Raw genomic sequence first — 20,492 nt, forward strand, 5'->3', positions numbered from 1 at the left:
ACCACACAAACAGGATTAAAAACAAAAATCACATGATTATCTCAATAGATGCGGAAAAAGCATTTGATAAAATCCAGCATCACTTTATGATTAAAAACCTCATGGCCGGGCGCAGTGGCTCATGCCTGTAATCCCAGCACTTTGGGAGGCAGAGGTGGGCCAATCACGAAGTCAGGAGATCAAGACCATCCTGGCTAACATGGTGAAACCCTGTCTCTACTAAAAATTAGCTGGGCACGGTGGCACGCACCATAGTCCTAGCTATTTGGGAGGCTGAGGTAGTAGCATCACTTGAACCCAACAGGCAGAGGTTGTAATGAACCAAGGTTGTGCCACTGCACTCCAGCCTAGGCGACAGAGTGAGACTTTGTTTCAAAAAAAAAAAAACAACAAAAACAAACAAAAAAAAAACCCAACCACCCACAAAAAACAAACCACCTCAGCAAAATCGGCATAGAAGGGACATACCTTAAGGTAATAAAAGCCATAGGATATAAGTAGAAACATAAGTTAAAAAGCAAAGGACACAAGTCTCAAATTGAAGAAAATCAAAATTATATCAAGTACTCTCTCAGACCACAGTGGAGTAAAACTGGAAATCAGCTCCAAAAGGAACACCCAAAATCATGCAAATACATGGAAATTAGATAACCCAGTGATCATTCGGGAGCAGGTTAACAGTGAAAAGTTGAAAGCATTCCCCCCCAAGAACTGGAACAACACTGATGCCCCCTTTCACCACTTCTATGAAACATAGTACTAGAAGTCCTAGCCAGAGCAATCAGACAGGAGAAAGAAATAAAGGACATCCAAATCGGCAAAGAGGAAGTCACACTGTCACTGTTTGCTGATATGATATGATATGATTGCATACCTAGAAAACCCTAAAGACTCATCCAACAAAGCTCCTAGATCTGAGAATTCAGTGAAATTTCAGGATACGAAATTAACGTACACAAATCAGTAGCACTGCTATACATCAACAGCAACCAAGCTAAGAATCAAATCAAATGGCCGGGCGCGGTGGCTCACGCTTGTAATCCCAGCACTTTGGGAGGCCAAGGCGGGCAGATCACGAGGTCAGGAGATTGAGACCACGGTGAAATCCCATCTCTACTAAAAATACAAAAAAATTAGCGGGCATGGTGGCGGACGCCTGTAGTCCCAGCTACTCGGAGAGGCTGAGGCAGGAGAATGGCGTGAACCCGGGAGGCGGAGCTTGCAGTGAGCCGAGATTGCGCCACTGCACTCCAGCCTGGGCGACAGAGCAAGACTCTGTCTCAAAAAAAAAAAAAAAAAAAAAAAAAAAAGCAAGAATCAAATCAAGAACTCAACTCCTTTTACAATAGCTGGAAAAAAAAAAAAAAGGAATATACCTAACCAAGGAGGTAAAAGACCTCTATAAGGAAAACTACAACACACTGCTGAAAGAAATCATAGGTGACACAAATGAAAACACATCCCATGCTCATGGAGGGGTAGAATCAGTATTGTGAAAATGACTATACTGCCAAAAGCGATCTACAAATTCAGTGCAATTCCCATCAAAATACCATCATCATTCTTCATAGAACTAGAAAAAAAAATTAAAAAATCCTAGATTCATATGGAACCAAAAAAGAGCCCGCATAGCCAAAGGAAGACTAAGCAATAACAAATCTGGAGGCATCACATTATTTGACTTCAAACTATGCTACAAGTCTATCGTCATCCAAACAACATGGTACTGGTATAAAAATAGGCACATAGACCAATGGAACAGAATAGAGAACCCAGAAATAAAGCCAAATACTTGTAGCTAACTGGTCTTTGACAAAGCAAACAAAAACAAAGTGGGGAAAGGATAACCTATTCAACAAATGGTGCTGGGATAATTGGCAAGCCACATGTAGAGAAAGAAACTGGATCTCATCTCTCACCTTATACAAACATCAACTCAAGATGGATCAAAGACTTAAATCTAAGACCTGAAGCCATAAGAATTCTAGAAGATAACATCAGAAAAACCCTTCTAGACATTGGCTTAGGCCAAGACTTCATGACAAAGAACCCAAAAGCAAATGCGACACAAAGATAAATCAATGGGACTTAATTAAACTAAAAAACTTATGCACAGCAAAAGAAATAATCAGCAAACAGACAACTCACAGAATGAGAGAAAATATTCCCAAACTATGCATATGATGAAGGACTGATATCCAGAATCTACAAGGAACTCAAATCAGCAAGAAAGAAAACAACCCCATCAAAAAGTGGGCAAAGGACATGAATAGACAATTCTCAAAAATATACAAATGGCCAACATGAAAAAATATTCTAATGACCAGGGAAATGCAAATTAAAACCACAGTGCAATACCGCCTTACTCCTGCAACAATGGCAATTAAAAAAAAAAAATCAAAAGACAGATGTTGACATGGATGTGGCAAGAAGGTAACACTTTTATACTGCTAGTGGGAATGTAAACTAGTACAACCACTCTGGAAAACAGTGTAGAGATTTCTTAAAGGACTAAAAGATCTACCATTTGACCTAGCAATCCCACTACTAGGTATCTGCCCAGAGGAAAAGTCATTATATGAAAGATACTTGCACATGCAAGTTTATAGCAGCACAGTTTGCAATCACAAAAATATAGAACCATCCCAAATGTTCAATGAGTAGATAAAGAAAATGTGTATATTCATACCATGGAATACTACCCAGCCATAAAAAGGGTTTGCAGCAAGCTGGAGTTGGAGACCATTATTCTAAATGAAATAACTCAGGAATGGAAAACCAAACATTGTTATCTTCTCACTCATAAGTGGGAGCTAAACTATGAGGATGCAAAGGCATAAGAATGATGCAGTGGACTTTGGGGACTGTGGGGAAGGATGGGAGGGGGTGATGGATCAAACACTACATGTTTGGTACAGTGTACACTGCTCAGGTGATGGATGCACCAAAAGTACAAATATCACCACTAGAACTTATCCATGTAACTACCTGTTCCACAAAAACCTATTGAAATAAAATTTAAAAAAAAAAGAAAAATGTTTTAAAAAGCAAACAACAAATTTAAAATAGAGTTTATTCATTTTCTTTTTGCTTGTTTGTTTGCTTACGCAAGCAGTGTTGTTGGCACCTTAAAAGAAGGGGTTATAAGACAGTATTTGCAAGCCTTATGGTAACTTCAAAAATATGCAATGGATACACAAAACAAACAAGTTATAGCATACTAGAGAAAATCACCTTCACTAAAAGGAAGGCAGGAAAGGAGGAAGAAGAGACTATTAAAAAAAACACTGGAAAACACATAACAAAATGGTGGGAGTAAATCCTTACTTCTCAATAATAACATTGAATGTAAATGGACTAAACTAATTCAAAGAGTGACCGAATGAATTAAAAAAAAAAAAAAATGATCTGCTGCCTGCAAAAAACACTTGACCTATAAAGACTCACATAGACTGAAAATAAAGGCATGAAAAAACACAAAAAAGGCCGGATGCGGTGGCTCATGCCTGTAATCCCAGCACTTTGGGAGGCCGAGGCAGGCGAATCACGAGGTCAGGAGTTCGAGACCAGCCTGACCAACATGACGAAACCTGTCTCTACTAAAAATACAAAAAAAATTAGCTGGGCGTGGTGGTGCACACCTGTAATCCCAGCTACTTGGGAGGCTGAGGCAGGAGAATCGCTTGAACCCGGGAGGTGGAGGTTGCAGTGAGCCGAGATCGTGCCACTGCACTCCAGCCTGGGTGACAGAGCAAGACTCTGTCTCAAAACAAAAACAAAAACAAAAAAACAGGAATAGCTATACTTAGACAAAATAGATTTCAAGACAAAAACTATGAGACAAAGAAGGTCACTATGCAACAATGAAGTGGTCAATTCAGCAAGAGGATATGACAATTGTAAATATATATACACTCAACACTGGAGTACCCAGATATACAAAACAAGTATTATTCGAGCTAAAGAGAGATAGTCCCCAATACGATAATAGCTGGAGACTTTAACATCCCACTTTCAGCACTGGACAGATCTTTCAGACAAAAAAAGGAAACGTTGGCCTTAACCTGCACTATACACCAGAGGGACATCATAGTTACAGAACATTTCAGCCAATAGCTGCACGATGAACATTCTTTTCCTCAGTACATGGATCATTCAAGGATAGACCATATATTAGGTTACAAAAGAAGTCTTAAAACATTCAAAAGACAAACATAAAGCATCTTCTCTGATCACAATGAAACAAAACTAGAAATCAAAAACAAGAGGAATTTTGGAAACTATACAAACACATGGAAACTAAACAATATGCTCCTGAATGACCACTGTTCATGGGTCAAATTAAGGAAATTGAGACTTTTCTTGAAACAAATGATAATGAAACCATGACATACCAAAACCTATGGGATACAGCGAAAGCAGTAATAAGAGGGAAGTTTATAGCTCTAAGTGCCTACATCAAAAGAGCAAAACTTCAAACCACCTAATGATGCATCTTAAAGAATTAGAAATACAAAGCCAGATGTGGTATCTCACACCTGTAATCCCAGCACTTTGGGAGGCCGAGATGGGCAGATCACTTGAGGTCAGGAGTTCAAGACCAACCTGGCCAAGATGGCAAAATCCCAGGTGCTGGGACCCGGGAGACTGAGGCACAAGAATTGCTTGAACCAGGGAGGTGGAGGTTGCAGTGAGCCAGAATCACTCCACCACACTCAGCCTGGGCAACAGAGTGAGACTCTGTCTCTAAATAAACAAACAAACAAAAGCAAGAGCAAACCAAGCCTAAAAGAATGAAGATCATAGAGCCAAGATAAATGAAATTAAAATGAAGAAAATATAAAAGATCAATGAAACAAAAGGTTTTTTGAAAAGATAAACAAAACAGACAAATTTTTAGTCAGACTAAGAAAAAAAAAAAAAGAAGATCCAAATAAGTAAAACCAGAGATGAAAATGGAGAGGACAACCAATATTGCAGAAATGTAAAGGATCATTCCTGGCTACTATGAGCAACTATATGCCAGTAAATTGGAAAATCTAGAAGAAATGGAAAAATTACTAAACATATACAACCTACCAAGATCAAACCATGAAGAAATCCAAAACCTGAACAGATCAATAACAAGTAATAAGATCAGAGATGTAATAAAAAGTCTCCCAAAGAAAAGCCCAGGACCTGATGGCTTCACTGCTGAATTCTGCCAAACATTTAAAGAAGACATAATACCAATCCTACTCCTATTCCGAAAAATAGAGGAAGAGGGAATACTTCCAAGTCATTTCATGAAGTATTACTAAAACCAAAGACACATCAAGAAAAGAAAACTACAGGCCAATATCTCCAATGAACACTGATACGAAAAATCCTCAACAAAATACTAGCAAACAATTTACTAACACACTACAAAAGTTCATCACCAAGTGGGATTTAACCCAGGGATTCAAGGACGGTTCTATGTAGGCAAATCAACGTGATACATCCACAGAATGAAGGACAAACTCATATGATCATTTCAACTGATGCTGAGCAGCATTTATTAAAATTCGATATCCTTTCATGATTAAAAACCCTCAAAAACTGGGTATAGAATGAACATATTTCAACATAATAAAAGTCATATACGTCAGACCCACAGCTAGTATCATACTGAATGGGAAAAAACTGAAAGCCTTCTCTCCAAGATCTCGAATACAACAAGGATGCTCCCTGTCACCATTGTTATTCAACATAGTACTAGAAGTCCTAGCTAGAGTCATCATACAAAAGATTAAGGTAATCCAAGTTGCAAAGATATGATCTTATATTTGGAAAAATCTAATGACTCCAAAAAAAAAAAAACATAGAACTGATAAATTTAGTAAAGTTGCAGGATACAAAAAAACAAAAAATGAGTAGCATTTCTATATGCTAACAGTGAATAATCTGAAAAACAATCCCATTTACAATAGATAAAAATAAAATACCTAGGAATTAACCTAACCAAATTAGTGAAAGATCTCTACAATGAAAACTATAAAACACTGATGCAAGAAACTGAAGAGGCCACACACAAAAATGAAGATATTCCATGTTCATGAATTAGAAGAATCAATATCATTACAATGTCCATACTATCCAAAGCAATCCCTATCAAAATACCAAGGGTATTCTTCATAGAAACAGAAAAAAACTATCCTAAAACTTATTTTAAAACCAAAAGACCCAGAATTGCGTAAGCTATCCTAAGCAAAAAGAACAAAACTAGAAGAATCACATTACCTGACTTCAAATTATACTACAGAGCTATAGTAACCAAAATGGCATGGTACTGGCATAAAAACAGACATGTAGACCAGTGTATCAGAAATAGAGAACCCAAAAATAAATCCATATCTACCGTGAACTCATTTTTGACAAAGGAGCCAAGAACATACATTGGGGAAAGGACAGTCTCTTCTGTATATCCATATGTGGAAGAATGAAACTAGATCCCTATCTCTCACCATATATTAAAAAAATTAAGATGGCTTGAAGACATAAATCCAAGACCTCAAACTATGAAACCACTATCAGAAAACATTGGGGAAACTCTCCAGGACATTAGAGTGAACAAAGATTTCTTGAGCAATACCCCACAAGCACAGGCAACTAAAGCAAAAATGGATATGTGGGATCACATCAAGTTAAAAAGCTTCTATGTAGCAAAGGAAACAAAGTAGAGAGACAACTCACAGAATGGGAGAAAATATTTGCAAACTACCTGTCTGACAAGGGATTAATAACCAAAATCTAAGGAAAGCAAACAACTTTATAGGGGAAAAATAATCCAATTAAGAATGGACAAAAGATTTGAACAGACATTTCCGAAGACATACAAATAGCAAACAGGCATATGAAAAAGTGCTGATATCAATGATCAGAGAAATGCAAATCAAAACTACAGTGAGATATCATCTCACCCCAGTTAAAATGGCTTTTATGCAAGACAGGCAATAACAAATGTTGGTAAGGATGTGGAGAAAAGGGAGCCCCTCATACACAGTTGGTGGGAATGTCAATTACTATAACCACTATGGGGAACAGTTTGGAGGTTCCTCAAAACACTAACAATAGAGCTAACATATGTTCCAGCAATCCCACTCCTAGACATGTAGCCAAAATCAAGGAAATTAGGATATTGAAGAGATATCTGTACTTCCATGTTTATTGCAGCACTGTTCACAATAACCCAGATTTGGAAGCAACGTAAATGTCCAACAGATAAATGGATAAAGAAAATGTGATACATATAAACAATGGAGTACTATTCAGCCATAAAAAACAATGAGACCCTGTTATTTGCAACAAGGCTGGAACTGAAGGTCATTGTGTTAAATGAAATTAGCCAGGCACAGAAAAATGAGCTTTACATGTTCTCACTTATTTGTGGGATCTAAAACATGAAAACAATTGAACTCATGGAGATAGAGTAGGATGGTTACAGAGTCTGGGAAGGGTAGTGGGAGGTTAGAGGGGAATGTGGGGATGGTTAATGGGTACAAAAAATGAATAAGACCTAGTATCTGCTAGTACAAAAGGGTGACTAAAGTCAAAAATAATTTGTGTATTTTAAAATAACTAAAAGAATATAACTGGTTTGTAACATGAAGGACAAATGCTTGAGGGGATAGATACCCCACTTAACCTGATATGATTATGCACTGCATGCCTGTATCAAAATACCACATGAAACCCATAAATATACATACCTACTATGTACCCACAAAAGCTAAATATAACAAAATTTAAATAAAGTTTTTTTTTTGTTTTGTTTTGTTTTGTTTTTTTTTTAACACAGGTTAGTGGATTACGTTGATTCTAGGTACTTGACTCTTTTTTTTTTTTTTTGAGACGGAATCTCGCTCTGTCGCCCAGGCTGAAGTGCAGTGGCGCCATCTCTGCTCACTGCAAGCTCCGCCTCCCGGGTTCACGCCATTCTCCTGCCTCAGCCTCTCCAAGTGGCTGGGACTACAGGCGCCCGCCACCAAGCCCGGCTAATTTTTTGTATTTTTAGTAGAGACAGGGTTTCACCGTGGTCTCGATCTCCTGACCTCGTGATCCACCCGCCTCAGCCTCCCAAAGTGCTGGGATTACAAGCATGAGCCACTGCGCCCGGCCTCTAGGTACTTGACTCTTAAGGATATATTTGAAAAATGGATCTTCCAAATACCATGAGCAGATGTCCAGAATATTAATTAGACAGACATAATACAGAGCTTACTATGTGCCAAGCACCTTACATGCATTCTTAGTGTTTCTTATTGTCTCAATATAGAAAGAATGAGCAGTCTGAAAAGAGAACAGCAGTTGTAGTCATCACTGAGACTCAGTTAGTTCCTTTTTGCTTTACTCTTCATTTGACCCAACCATGACATGATGATTTTGAAACTGTCTTACCATTCTTCTGCCTTGCACGATGTTTGCGTTTTTCAAAACTCTTCCCGGGACGGACAAAAAATTGGTATCAAATTTCAAATCCCAGAGCTGAAGTAACTCTTGTACTTTTTTATTACTGAAAATTAAAATATTGCCAACATGATCAAACCAAATAAGTAAAAGCCGTTAGCCATTTGTGCAAGGCAATTTCCTTCTATTCCAAGGTTCACGATCGCTTGTCTGCAGCATTGAGATGCGGCACAACCTTCCTCGGAACTCTGAAATCTTGTTTTTGCTCTCGTGTTCATATAGGTACTTACAGCCTTTTGATTTCATTCTTCCCCCCTGGCCTCCTAATCTTGCAATGACAGAAAAACTAGAGTTGTCCCCCAACATCAAAATTCTTCCCATTGTCACTTGTTTGTAGAAGAATCTGACATGCCAGGGCTGAGATGCCATCAGCTTCACTGGGACACCATGCACATGTACACATAAACACTCAGCCAGAAAAGCAGCACTTACTCTTGTATAGTATTGATGAATTCTTTTAATGTATGATGCCTTCTTCTTGGACTCAATCTTGTATGTTTAGCCAATTCTTTCATAATGCTATGATCTTTACGTATTTCATCTGTTAGACCTTTAAAAAATCCAAAAGATACAGCTGAGCAAGCATGAATTTGAGTGAGGACTGAATTATAACAGCTGGAGGAACCTACTACCAAGGAGACACACTTCGAATTCCCTGAAAAGCCTGCGCTAAGTCATAATTATACCTGACTTTAAAGAGGGGCTGTAAGCCATCAGTACCTGTCATGTAGCACAGCTGAGGAATCAGCAGGATAGGTTTACGTTGTATACCCGTTAGGCCCTTTTTCCATCTGCCCTGGCTGACCAAAAGTGGCTGTTTCTTCACCGTGACAATTTCCTTATGTTGCTGCCCAACAAACAAGAGACCAGCATGACCACCAGTGAAACCTTAGAAACATCACACACAGAGGTTCAAAAATGCATATGTGGGACTACAGATGAAGGGCCACAGGCGTGCTGGTGATATAGTTTCCCCAAGTTTAATAGTGTACTATGAATACTCTCAACATTCTCTTACCTTTGATACGCCAGGGATCTTTTCTCGTGAGCATACTTCGCCAAAGACAGGACTCCCAAGAAACATGACGCTAGAGTCGTCAAGCTACTCTAACATTGTATATGAGAATGGGTGAGACAGTATCTGTAGTTCTCACTACAGTCTTGCCTTTAAAACTCCCAAAGCATACTGAAAACCGTCAAGAGGACAGTTTAAAGGGGGGCTGTAAGCCATCAGTACCTGTCATGTAGCACAACTGAGGAATCAGCAGGATAGGTTCACGTTCAGGATAGGTTCACCCATTAGGCCCTTTTTCCATCTGCCCTGGCTGGCCAAAAGTGGCTGCTTCTTCACAGTGAACACTCAGATTGAGGAATCCATGTCTTACGAGGTTAGCACATAACTGACATCATTTTACATGTTAATCATTTTTATTCTTTTTGGACTGAGTTCTACAGGGCTGAGATTTCTAGATAAGTAACATTTTCTTATCTGAAGTCCTACCATATTTGATTTTCTTTTTTTTTTTTTGAGATGGAGTTTCGCTCCTGTTGCCCAGGCTGGAGTGCAATGGCGCGATCTCGGCTCACTGCAACCCCTGCCACCCGGGTCCAAGCGATTCTCCTGCTTCAGCCTCCCGAGTAGCTGGGATTACAGGCACATGCCACCATGCCCGGCTAATTTTGTATTTTTAGTAGAGACGGGGTTGCTCCATTTTGGTCAGGCTGGTCTCGAACTCCCAACCTCAGGTGATCTGCCCGCCTCGGCCTCCCAAAGTGCTGGGATTACAGGTGTGAGCCACTGCGCCCGGCCCATATTTGATTATCTACCGAACAATCCAACCACATTTAAAAAACTATGGCCGGGCGTGGTGGCTCACGCTTGTAATCCCAGCACTTTGGGAGGCCGAGGCGGGCGAATCACGAGGTCAGGAGATCGAGACCACGGTGAAACCCTGTCTCTACTAAAATTACAAAAAAAAAATTAGCTGGGCGTGGTGGCGGGCGCCTGTAGTCCCAGCTACTCAGAGAGGCTGAGGCAGGAGAATGGCGTGAACCCGGGAGGCGGAGATTGCAGTGAGCCGAGACTGCGCCACTGCACTCCAGCCTGGGCGACAGAGCGAGACTCCGTCTCAAAAATAAATAAATAAATAAATAAATAAATAACTATGGTAGTAGGCTGGATGCAGTGGCTCATGCCTGTAATCCCAGCACATTGGGAGGCTGAGGCAGATGGATCACCTGAGGTCAGGAGTTCAAGGCCAGCCTGACCAATATGGTGAAACCCCATCTCTACTAAAAATACAAAAATTAGCCAGGCATGGTGGCAGGTGCCTGTAGTCCCAGCTACTTGGGAGGCTGAGGCAGGAAAATTGCTTGAACCTGAGAGGTAGAGGTTGCAGTGAGTAGAGATCATGCCACTGCATTCCAGCCTGGGAGATGGAACAAGACTCCAACTCAAAAAAAAGAAAAAAAAAGTATGATAGTAGCCACTTTTAAGACTGAAAGAAGGGAAAGAAGGGGTCACACTGGCGCCATTCTAGTTTTGTGACATTACCCTATATACAAGGCACTTGGATGCATGGATAATAAATAAGTCAAGCTATAATCCCCTAAAAGGAAAATATGTATGTTTATGACAAATATGTTCAAGTAGCTAAATAAGACAAACTGAAATACATGAAGGTTTACAATTTAAATATATTTAAAGAAATACAGTTTCATACCTGCCTGTAGTAGTCTATATAGGTGATTTTGCTGCCATCTGATTTGTTAAATGTGTCTTCAGGATTCTGCTTCCAATCAATATCATCTACTCTGTAGGTTTTGTTGTTGTATCTGTGGAATAATTACAATATGGTATTATTTGACTTATTCATTGCATGGAACCATCCACACAGAAAATAATCCTGCAAGGAACTGCAGAATATATTAGATTTACTAAGATGTAATTCACATACTGTACAACTCACCCATCTGAGCATACGAACACCTGGTTTTTACTATAGCCACAGAGTTGTGCAATCATCAAGACAAAGACGCATAACCATAAGCAGTCACTTCCCATTTTAGCCTAATCCACCAGCCTTCAGGCAACCACTAGTCTACTTCCTGTCTCAACACATTTGCTCATTCATTTCATGTAAACTGAGTCATGCAACGTGTGTTCTTTCCCGACTGGCTTCTTTCACTTAGCATCATGTTTAAGGTTCATCCACACTGTAGTAAGTCTTGGCACTTAATTCTTTTCATTTCCAAATAATATCCTATTGTATGATATCCCACCTTTTGATTATCCATTCACCAGCTGGACATTATGGTTGTATATACTTTTGGTTACCATGAATAAGGTTATGAACATTTATGTGCCGATTTTAATAAATATGTTCTCATGGCCGGGCGCGGTGGCTCACGCTTGTAATCCCAGCACTTTGGGAGGCCGAGGCGGGCGGATCACGAGGTCAGGAGATCAAGACCACGGTGAAACCCCGCCTCTACTAAAAATACAGAAAAATTAGCCAGGCGTGGTGGCGGGCGCCTGTAGTCCCAGCTGCTCGGAGAGGCTGAGGCGGGAGAATGGTGTGAACCCGGGAGGCGGAGCTTGCAGTGAGCCGAGATTGCGCCACTGCACTCCAGCCTGGGTGACAGAGCGAGACTCCTTCTCAAAAAAAAAAAAAAAAAGAAAAAAAAAAAAAAATATATATATATATATATATGTTCTCATTTCTCTTGTGCATTTAAGTAGGAGTAAAATTTCTGGTTCATATGGTGATCATATAGGAGTTAAAAAGGAATTTAGGGGGTTAGTAAGGGTAAAAGTTCTCAGTGGAATTTTCTCTTAATAAAAAAGCAGCCCCCAAATCATTTTTCTAACAAAAAACAGCCTGAAAAATCAAGCTGCAAACATAGATAAGCAAGCTGGAAGCTTGCATAGTTGGATTCTGGCAGTTATGCCAGAAGCCAGTATATCCAACATGGAGGTTCTCTTCCCTTCTCCTCGTCCCTGCCATGTGTGCAGGTGTTATGGTGCCCGCCCACCAGGTGGAAACCACATCTGCATAATGAAAGATCAGGGTGGGATGGCCAGCCTCTTCGAAGGCTATGTAAATGGCACACCTGGTCCAACCAGTCCTCTGGGCCCTACGTAAATCAGACACTACCTCCTCAAGCCCCTCTATGAAACCAACTCCATCCCTCTGCAAAGCGGGAGATCCATTCGGAATGCCCCTCCCCCTGCAAGGCAGAGCTTTTCTCTTCTTTCACCTCCTCAGCTTTCCACTCCTAAACCCACACCTTGTGGGTCTATGTCTTTGTTTTCCTTAGTGTGAGACAAACCTCATGTATTTCCTCAAACGAGGCCACTTCAGTAATGCATATCGTTAGCATTTTAAGAAAGTGCCAGACTGTTTTCCAAAGAAGCCATACCATTTAATATTCCTACAAGCAGCATACGAGGGTTGCTTCTGATCTTTCCCCATCCTTGCCAACACTTGTCAATATCTAATCTTAACCATCCTAGTGGGTGTGAAATGATATCTCATTGTGGTTTTCACTTGCATTTCCATGATGGCTACTGACGTTAAACATTTTCATGCATCTATTGGTCATTTGTACGTTTTAAGAAATGTATCTGGAGAAGTATCTAATCAGATCTTTTGTCCATTTTAAAAATTATGTTGTCTCTCAATTAAGTATTGTTTGTATATTCTAGACACAGGTTACTTATGTGATTTGCAAACATTTTCCCCAATTTTTCCAGTTGTGTTTTCACAATTTTGATAGTATAGTTTGAATAAGTTTTTAATTTGGTGAAGCCCAAGGTATCTATGTTTCTTTTGTTATCACTTCTGCTTTGAGTGGCTTATCTAAGGTTTCCCTAGCTCAAAGTAAAAAAGATTCAGTCCTATATTTTCTAAGACTGTTATACTTTTAGTTCTTACATCTAGGTCTATTGAGTTGGTTTTTGAATTAAACTGGAATTGTGTGAATTGCATGAGGAAGAAGCAGGTGGATATTCAGTTGTCCCAGCAACATTATTGAAAAGACTATTCTTTCCCCTATTGAATTGCCTTGACACACTTGTCAGAAGTCAACTGACTAAGTGGAGGGTTAACCTTCTGTACTCTATTTCATTGTCTCTGTCTATCTTTAGACCAACATCACACTCTCTTGATTACTAGACCTTTCTAGTAAGTTTTAAAATTGAGAAGCGTGAGTCCTCAAATTGTGTCCCTGTAAGGCTGTGTTGGTTAAGTAACTGGTTCTTTAAATCCATTCTCTTACCAATTTAAGATTTCTGCTGTAGAAAGATTTTAAAACTTCCTTCAAATGGGAAATTGCTGATGGATTATAACTAAGCACTGATTTTTAAACTAGCTAAATGCCTACAAAAGAGGAAAAGCAAAGAAATTCAGAAACAGCTTAGTGTTATGTGCAAGGTAGGGTTCAGAACAAATGGACTGGCATTAGGGATTTCAAGAAGAGTGAAGTCTACAATTGACACATTCTTCTCCCAAGTTGTATAACCAGAGGAGAGACGTGTTCAGTTGTTCTTGCAATTTCTACTCCTGAACTTCAACATTTAGTGATTAGAAAACTATGGGACCATCTCTTGGGGTGGGGGAAGGGGGAGTTAAAGTGATTGGATAGGTTTTTAAAAGACAGACTTACTTTGTCAGAACAATTGATCCAATTAATTTATTAGTTACTTCCTCTCGGATGTTTCCTGTCTGGGCCTGGGCAGATGTTCTGTTTATGAAATCATAAGCAGTTTCTATTCGGAGCAGTTTGTGGCTCACATCAGCACAGAGGGTAATGCTGTTTTCGTATTGAAGAATAGAAGTAACATAACCAAGCCAGATTTCCAAACTGGTACTAGAATAAATTATATAAGAGTATTAAGTCTGATCTCATCACATAAAGCCAAGGGTTTCCAAGCCTAAGCTCTGGGTCTAAAAATTGGTACTTAGGAGTCAGTTTTAAGTATTTGTTCTTAGTCTTTTGAAGGACCTTCAGATAAACATTTATCAGATGTGCTATTTATACCATTTTTGTTCAACTATGTTTTGTCACCCACAGGCTTAAAGTATCATATCCATATTTATCTGTAACATAACTTATGTTTAATATATGCATATACCAATGAGTAATATATAGAGATATAGTTGCTATGATTGAAGATATTTTCAAAGACAAATTATACATTTTGGATGATTATTTAGGCTTCTTAATGTGTATGCAACAACTGAGTATCTCAAAGGTTTATATTTGTCATGCTAAGATTTTTAAAGTAACTCTTCTTACTGAGTTAACATTACGCTAAATTGTTCATGGTCAGTGGATACCATTTAAAAGGCCATCACTTTTAAGGCTTACCACTTCAAATATGAAATGAATAACTTTCTCAAAAAATCCTACGTTTAAGTCTGCAGAGTGTGAAGTTTTCTACTTTATACAAACCCATGACGGTATAACTGAATTGCCTTCTTTTTGGTATAATAGTTTCGACCAACTTGTTCAAAATCCAGCAGCTTGAAAGTTCTGGAAATGGAAAGAATAGATTTTGTTGAAAGTACAGGGTACATTATTAAGCATTTGGTAAGACACATAAGGGAAAAAAAATCTGTCAATGACTGTTTATGTTATCAATGAACACAAAGTACTTGTTAACTAAGTTACATTATGAGGTGGATATTAAGGTTCATTTAACCTCAATTGTTGGGTCTCCTTATAAACATAATATTGTAGAAGGATTACCAAAATGTTCTTCATTCTCAAAACTGAACTGAGGTCTCTTTTTCAAACTGTGCCTTTTTTTGAGACAGAGTCTCGCTCTATCGCCCAGGCTGGAGTGCAGTGACACAATCTCTGCTCACTGCAACCTCCATCTCCTGGGACCAAGCGATTCTCCTGCCTCAGCCTCTCAAGTAGCTGAAACCACAGGCACCTGCCACCATGCCTGGCTAATTTTTGTATTTTTAGTAGAGGCAGGGTTTCACCATGTTGGCCAGGCTGGTCTGGAACTCCTGACCTCAAATGATCCACCCGCCTCAGCCTCCCAAAGTGCTGGGATTATAGGCGTGAGCCACCACTCCCAGCCTCAAACTCTGCCTTTCAAATTTTAACTTTCTGTATTTTGTCATTGTAGTGACCACAGAATAAAAAATGCATTTGCTACAGAGACATACACAGATGTGCATAGCGGATGTCTATTACTCTTTCTAGGCAGGTATGAGACAAAGAGCGGGGATAGGCCAGGAGAAGAACATTGAGGATAAGCCACTGAACTTGCATATTCTAGTTGAGCCTCAAGTATCATTTCGTCTGCAAGACCCTTCACGCTCTTAATACATGAGGAGTATGAAGAACACAAAGTGCTAGAAGCAAATGGCTGGTTTCACACCACTACACAGTAAAACAACCGAATGAGTATCAAAGAAACTCAACCCCGGTAACATACCTTCTAAAGAGAACGTTGTAATAGCGTAGGCAATCTGGCGACGTGGGCGTGAGTTCTTTGGAAAACTCAACTGTAATCTTCACAATTTTTTTGTCTTTGGTTGTGCTCAACCATTCCACTCTCTGAGATTAAAAAACAAAAGATGTCCAGATATTCTTCCAAAAAACTAAGCTTCATTGCACGGCAAATCACCACGTCACCTGGCTATCCAACACACCATCGTGATGGAGCAGGCTTTCCCACAAAAGTACGTGCATGTAGAAAACATGATTCACAAGAGTGAAGAGTTGGAATTAAATATTTAAGTCGAAATATTTTACTTAAGCTCCTGAAAGCAATTTAATTTTTCAGTTAATATAAAAATTTAAAGAAAATAAGTTCTCTAATTTTTTTTTCTGCTAGGAGGGGAGGGCTGAAGTTTCGAAGGAAACAAATAGAATAAAAAAACAAAGTATCCAAACTTTGTCAGCATTTTTGAGCCACATTGTGCTATTAAATTTCATTTAAGCATTAAAATCAGAGGCATTATTGAATATCAGTGATAACCAAACATGGCATGTAGGCTTCACAACAAGTCATATGGGCAAGAGAGCCTTGGGATGTCTCAACAAACAACTGCACAAAAACAATAGGTGTTTTATTATAATAAAGTGAAAACAAAGAACACAGGAAAATGTGAAATAACATTACTTAACCTGCTCTTTTAGTGGCCGAGATAATAATAAAGAGTTTCCATCAAATATACGGCGCTCTCCAAATTTCCTTCTATGTTGATCGAGTAAAATTGTGTGGAGATTTCCATCTTCTATGTCTGGTTTGTAGTCAACGTTGTATTTATATGCAACCCACTGAGGACGAGATAGCACTCGGAAGTGGTTGGCAAGTAGCTGTACCACTGTACCCGCTGAACCTGAAAAATTGAGCCACGTGACAATAAAGAAACAGACTGATTGGGCCCAAAACAAACAGTTTGGACACTACAATATTAAAAGCCAAAGTTAGGGCTGGGCACGGTGTCTCATGCCTCTAATCCCAGCACTCTGGGAGGCCAAGGCGGGTAGATCACCTGAGATCAGGAGTTCCAGACCTGCCTGGCCAACATAGTGACCCAGTATCTACTAAAAATACAAAAAGTTAGCTGGGCACAGTGGCACGTGCCTATAATCCCAGCTACTCGGGAGGCTGAGACAGGAGAATCACTTGAACCCACCCAGGAGGCAGAGGTTGCAGTGAGCTGAGATCACACCATTGCCCTCCAGCCTGGGCAACAAGAGCTAAACTCTGTCTCAAAAAAAATAAATAAATAAGAAAAGCCACAGTTAAGTCAGACAAGGAGATAAATGACATTTGTAATGCACCTGATGTCCAGAATGCCTATCAATTCAATGAGCCCTCATGCAAGCATACATTCAGGAAGTTTAAGATATTGAATAGATTGAAAATTAGAACCTTTGTGGTTTCCAAAAAGAAAGAAAGCGCCACCCTATGTAATAATATTTAATTAAAAAAAAAAGTCTCAGTGCAGGCCAGGGAACGGTGGCTCACACCTATAATCCCAGCCCTTTGGGAGGCCCAGGTGGGAGGATGGTTTGGGCCAGGAGTTCCAGACCAGCTTGGGCAAGGTGGGAGGCACCTCTACTTACAGTGATGGCAGAAGCTTTCCAGAATCTATTAAAGTTTTTATCAAAAGTTTAAAATGGGCCAGGTGTGGTAGCTCATTCCTGTAATCTCAGCAGTTTGGAAGGCCCAGGTATGAGGATGGCTTGGGCCAGTTCTAGACCAGCAAGACCGTGTCGCTACAAATTTACATATATATATATAAAATATGTATATGTTATACACACACACACACACACACACATTCGGACATGGTGGTGCCCACTTGTAGTCCCAGCTACTCGAGCTGGGATCAGCTCAGGATCAGCTGAGCCCAGGAGTTCGAGGCTAAAGTGAGCATCACTGTATTCCAGCCTGGGTGGCAGAGCAGGATCTTGTCTCTCAATGGAAAAAAGAAAAAAGTTAAAAACGAACAGCTCCATAAACATTGAGTTCTAGACCAACATACCTGTTTTTGAGTCTTTAACATGCATCATATCTCTCCTGGTGTTCACCACCAGGTCCTGAAAAACTCCACCAATCCTCCTTTCCTGCAAGGGCGCTGTATGCAACCCAGCCTCAGGTCCAGGTTCCTTCACCCCTGCGTAAATGTAAACGCCAGAAGTTTAAACAATAAAAAGGGGAGAATAGAAAAGACAATATTAACACCCAGCATAAGCTTGTTGGAGGTAGAAAAGATGCCACCCAAAGTTCCAAAACACATTTCGTGATATGTTGCCACAAAAGCGTAACCTTACCCAGAAACCTTTCCCAAGGAGTCCCCAGTTCACATCCGTGGTTGCCTCAGCACTTTATTCATTCCTGCTACATATTTGCCCCATTTCTTTGGGTATTTGTTCACGGTACAAGATTCTAGAAACCTTGGTTCTGTCTTTAAGCCTATCTCCTGGCGCTACACTGCCCCCTAGTGGGCACCATAAAATGCCAAATAAGTCAGTCATTTAAAAAATCTATAAAACTGGCTTTTAATACAAAACTGATCTATCCTTTCTATTAAGAGCAACTAGGAAAGGATCACACTATTTTAACTTACATTCTAAGGTTCATATCGATGTAGCTATTCTACAAAGTTAAAACATTTAAATGACAGCACAAGGCGGTCTTTCAGTGACAAGAGGCATCCTGAAGGAATACGCACACGTTATTGTGAATCCTGTACCCCTGAATGGCCGAGACGTCTGTGCCTTGGGTTACAACAGTGGTTTTCCTCAAAATTTTACTTCTGGAGTCTAGTTTTTAGTTTATGATGATCTTACAAAGTGTCTCCATTTCTGTGACAGACTAACTACATTTTACACATAAAATTTGAAACAATTTTATCAAACTCCCAGCTAGTTCCTGACACATCCAGCAATCAAATTCATCATACTAAAATGTCAGCAAAAGAAAACAGGTATCCTAGCTTGGCACCTTGGCACGCGCTACAAGCCATGTACTTTTATTTTTTGAGACGGAGTCTAACTCTGTCACCCAGGCTGCAGTGCAGTGGCACTGTCTCAGCTCACTGGAACTCCCGCCTCCTGGGTTCAAGTGATTCTCCTGCCTCAGCCTCCTGAGTAGCTGGGACTACAGGCACATACCACCACGCCCGGCAAATTTGTATATTTTTGGTAAAGATGGCATTTTGCCATGTTGGCCAGTCTGGTCTTGAACTTCTGGCCTCAAGTGATCCACCCACCCATTCCTCCCAATGTGCTCATGTGAGCCACTGCGCCCGGTCCATGTAATTTACACAGACTATTTAATAACAACCCTTCAGATAGGATCTGATTATTAAAAATGTGTTTTAATTTATTCAAATGTATAAGCTCATTTTATAGGTTCTGGATTTTGTATCCATTGGTTAATATTTATCTATAACACAATTCTTTTTTAGTGTTTCAAGTTTTGACTCATCACAAGCGATTTTGCTATAGAAAGCAAAGAGGAGAATCCGGACTGAAGTTGAATCACATTAGCCAAATCCTTAGCAAATGAGTATCTGAGCCTGTGTGCATGAGTGCTTGTATAAATGAGGATAACCTGCCAGCCTGCAATGCAGGCAACAGCTTCACCCTGTTAATGCCACAATTTAAAGAGGCAAGAAAATGGTGTTCTTCGAATTCCATTAAGTTAACTTAGAGTTATCATCTGCAAATGTGTCATCTAAATTTGAAAAGCAATTATGTTGAACTGGCCAATAAACAGTGACCTCCATCTCTCTTCCACAAGTTAAGACATAAGGCGAAGAAAACACCGTCAGATAATTCACTGCACAAAGAGAGACAGTTGCAAGCTGCACACACTTCCCATCCCACCAAACCTCATGGGAGTCCTGAGGCTATCTAGAACCTTCTACCGCTGTGGTAGCCCTTCACACATGAAGCATTCCCTGCCCCTCATGTCCTTCTTGCTTCCTTTCACCTTGAGACTGTGCTCCTCCTCTTCCTCCTCCTTCTGCTCCTCTTGGCTGCAGAGGTCTAACCACTCGGACTTCCTCCCACAGCGGCCGGGGTGTCGACTGCAACTGAGCGGGCTCCTGGGTCTGCATGTTTTGGAAATAGAAATAATGAGCAGTGCCCCACTGTGTTCATTCTCCCTCCAAATGGCACTCTCAGGGCACAAGGCAAAGGAACTTCCTCTGCAAAGCTCACATTCCAGTGACAGAAACTAAGTTGTAATAAGCAACATACATAGCACCTTGTGTGGTAATTACTAAGGAAAAAAACAAAGAACAAAACAAACCGAGGAGAATCAGGAATTATTGGGAATTATTGGGAAGGTGGGGTGTGAAGGGGCAGGTTTCACTAGCTGATGGGGGCAAAGGAGAGCCTCAGTGAGAAAGTGACACTGAACCCAAGACTTTGAGTGAATTAGCAAAGTTACCCAAGCCAGCAGGGGAAGAAAAAGAGCAGAGTTCTGCAGTTGGGAATGTTCAAGGAAGAATGAGGCA

The 20,492-nt window shown here is 40.1% G+C and overlaps 1 protein-coding gene across 1 annotated transcript in view; it reads right to left on the bottom strand.

Moving 5' to 3' along the window:
- PIWIL3 (piwi like RNA-mediated gene silencing 3) overlaps positions 1-20,492 on the bottom strand; it is a 59,105-nt gene that overhangs the window by 23,185 nt on the left and 15,428 nt on the right. Inside the window, exons 3-12 of the mRNA XM_055254257.2 lie at positions 19,964-20,084; positions 18,009-18,140; positions 16,639-16,853; positions 15,944-16,065; positions 14,944-15,024; positions 14,155-14,358; positions 11,211-11,322; positions 9,208-9,334; positions 8,920-9,037; positions 8,419-8,533 (exon numbers count right to left, since the gene is read on the bottom strand). Of these exons, the coding sequence (XP_055110232.2) occupies positions 8,419-8,533; positions 8,920-9,037; positions 9,208-9,334; positions 11,211-11,322; positions 14,155-14,358; positions 14,944-15,024; positions 15,944-16,065; positions 16,639-16,853; positions 18,009-18,140; positions 19,964-20,084 (1,347 nt within the window). The remainder of the gene's footprint in view (positions 1-8,418; positions 8,534-8,919; positions 9,038-9,207; positions 9,335-11,210; positions 11,323-14,154; positions 14,359-14,943; positions 15,025-15,943; positions 16,066-16,638; positions 16,854-18,008; positions 18,141-19,963; positions 20,085-20,492) is intronic.

This window comes from Symphalangus syndactylus, chromosome 18, assembly GCF_028878055.3.
Source record: "Symphalangus syndactylus isolate Jambi chromosome 18, NHGRI_mSymSyn1-v2.1_pri, whole genome shotgun sequence".
In the NCBI taxonomy this organism is placed as follows: Eukaryota; Metazoa; Chordata; class Mammalia; order Primates; family Hylobatidae; genus Symphalangus; species Symphalangus syndactylus.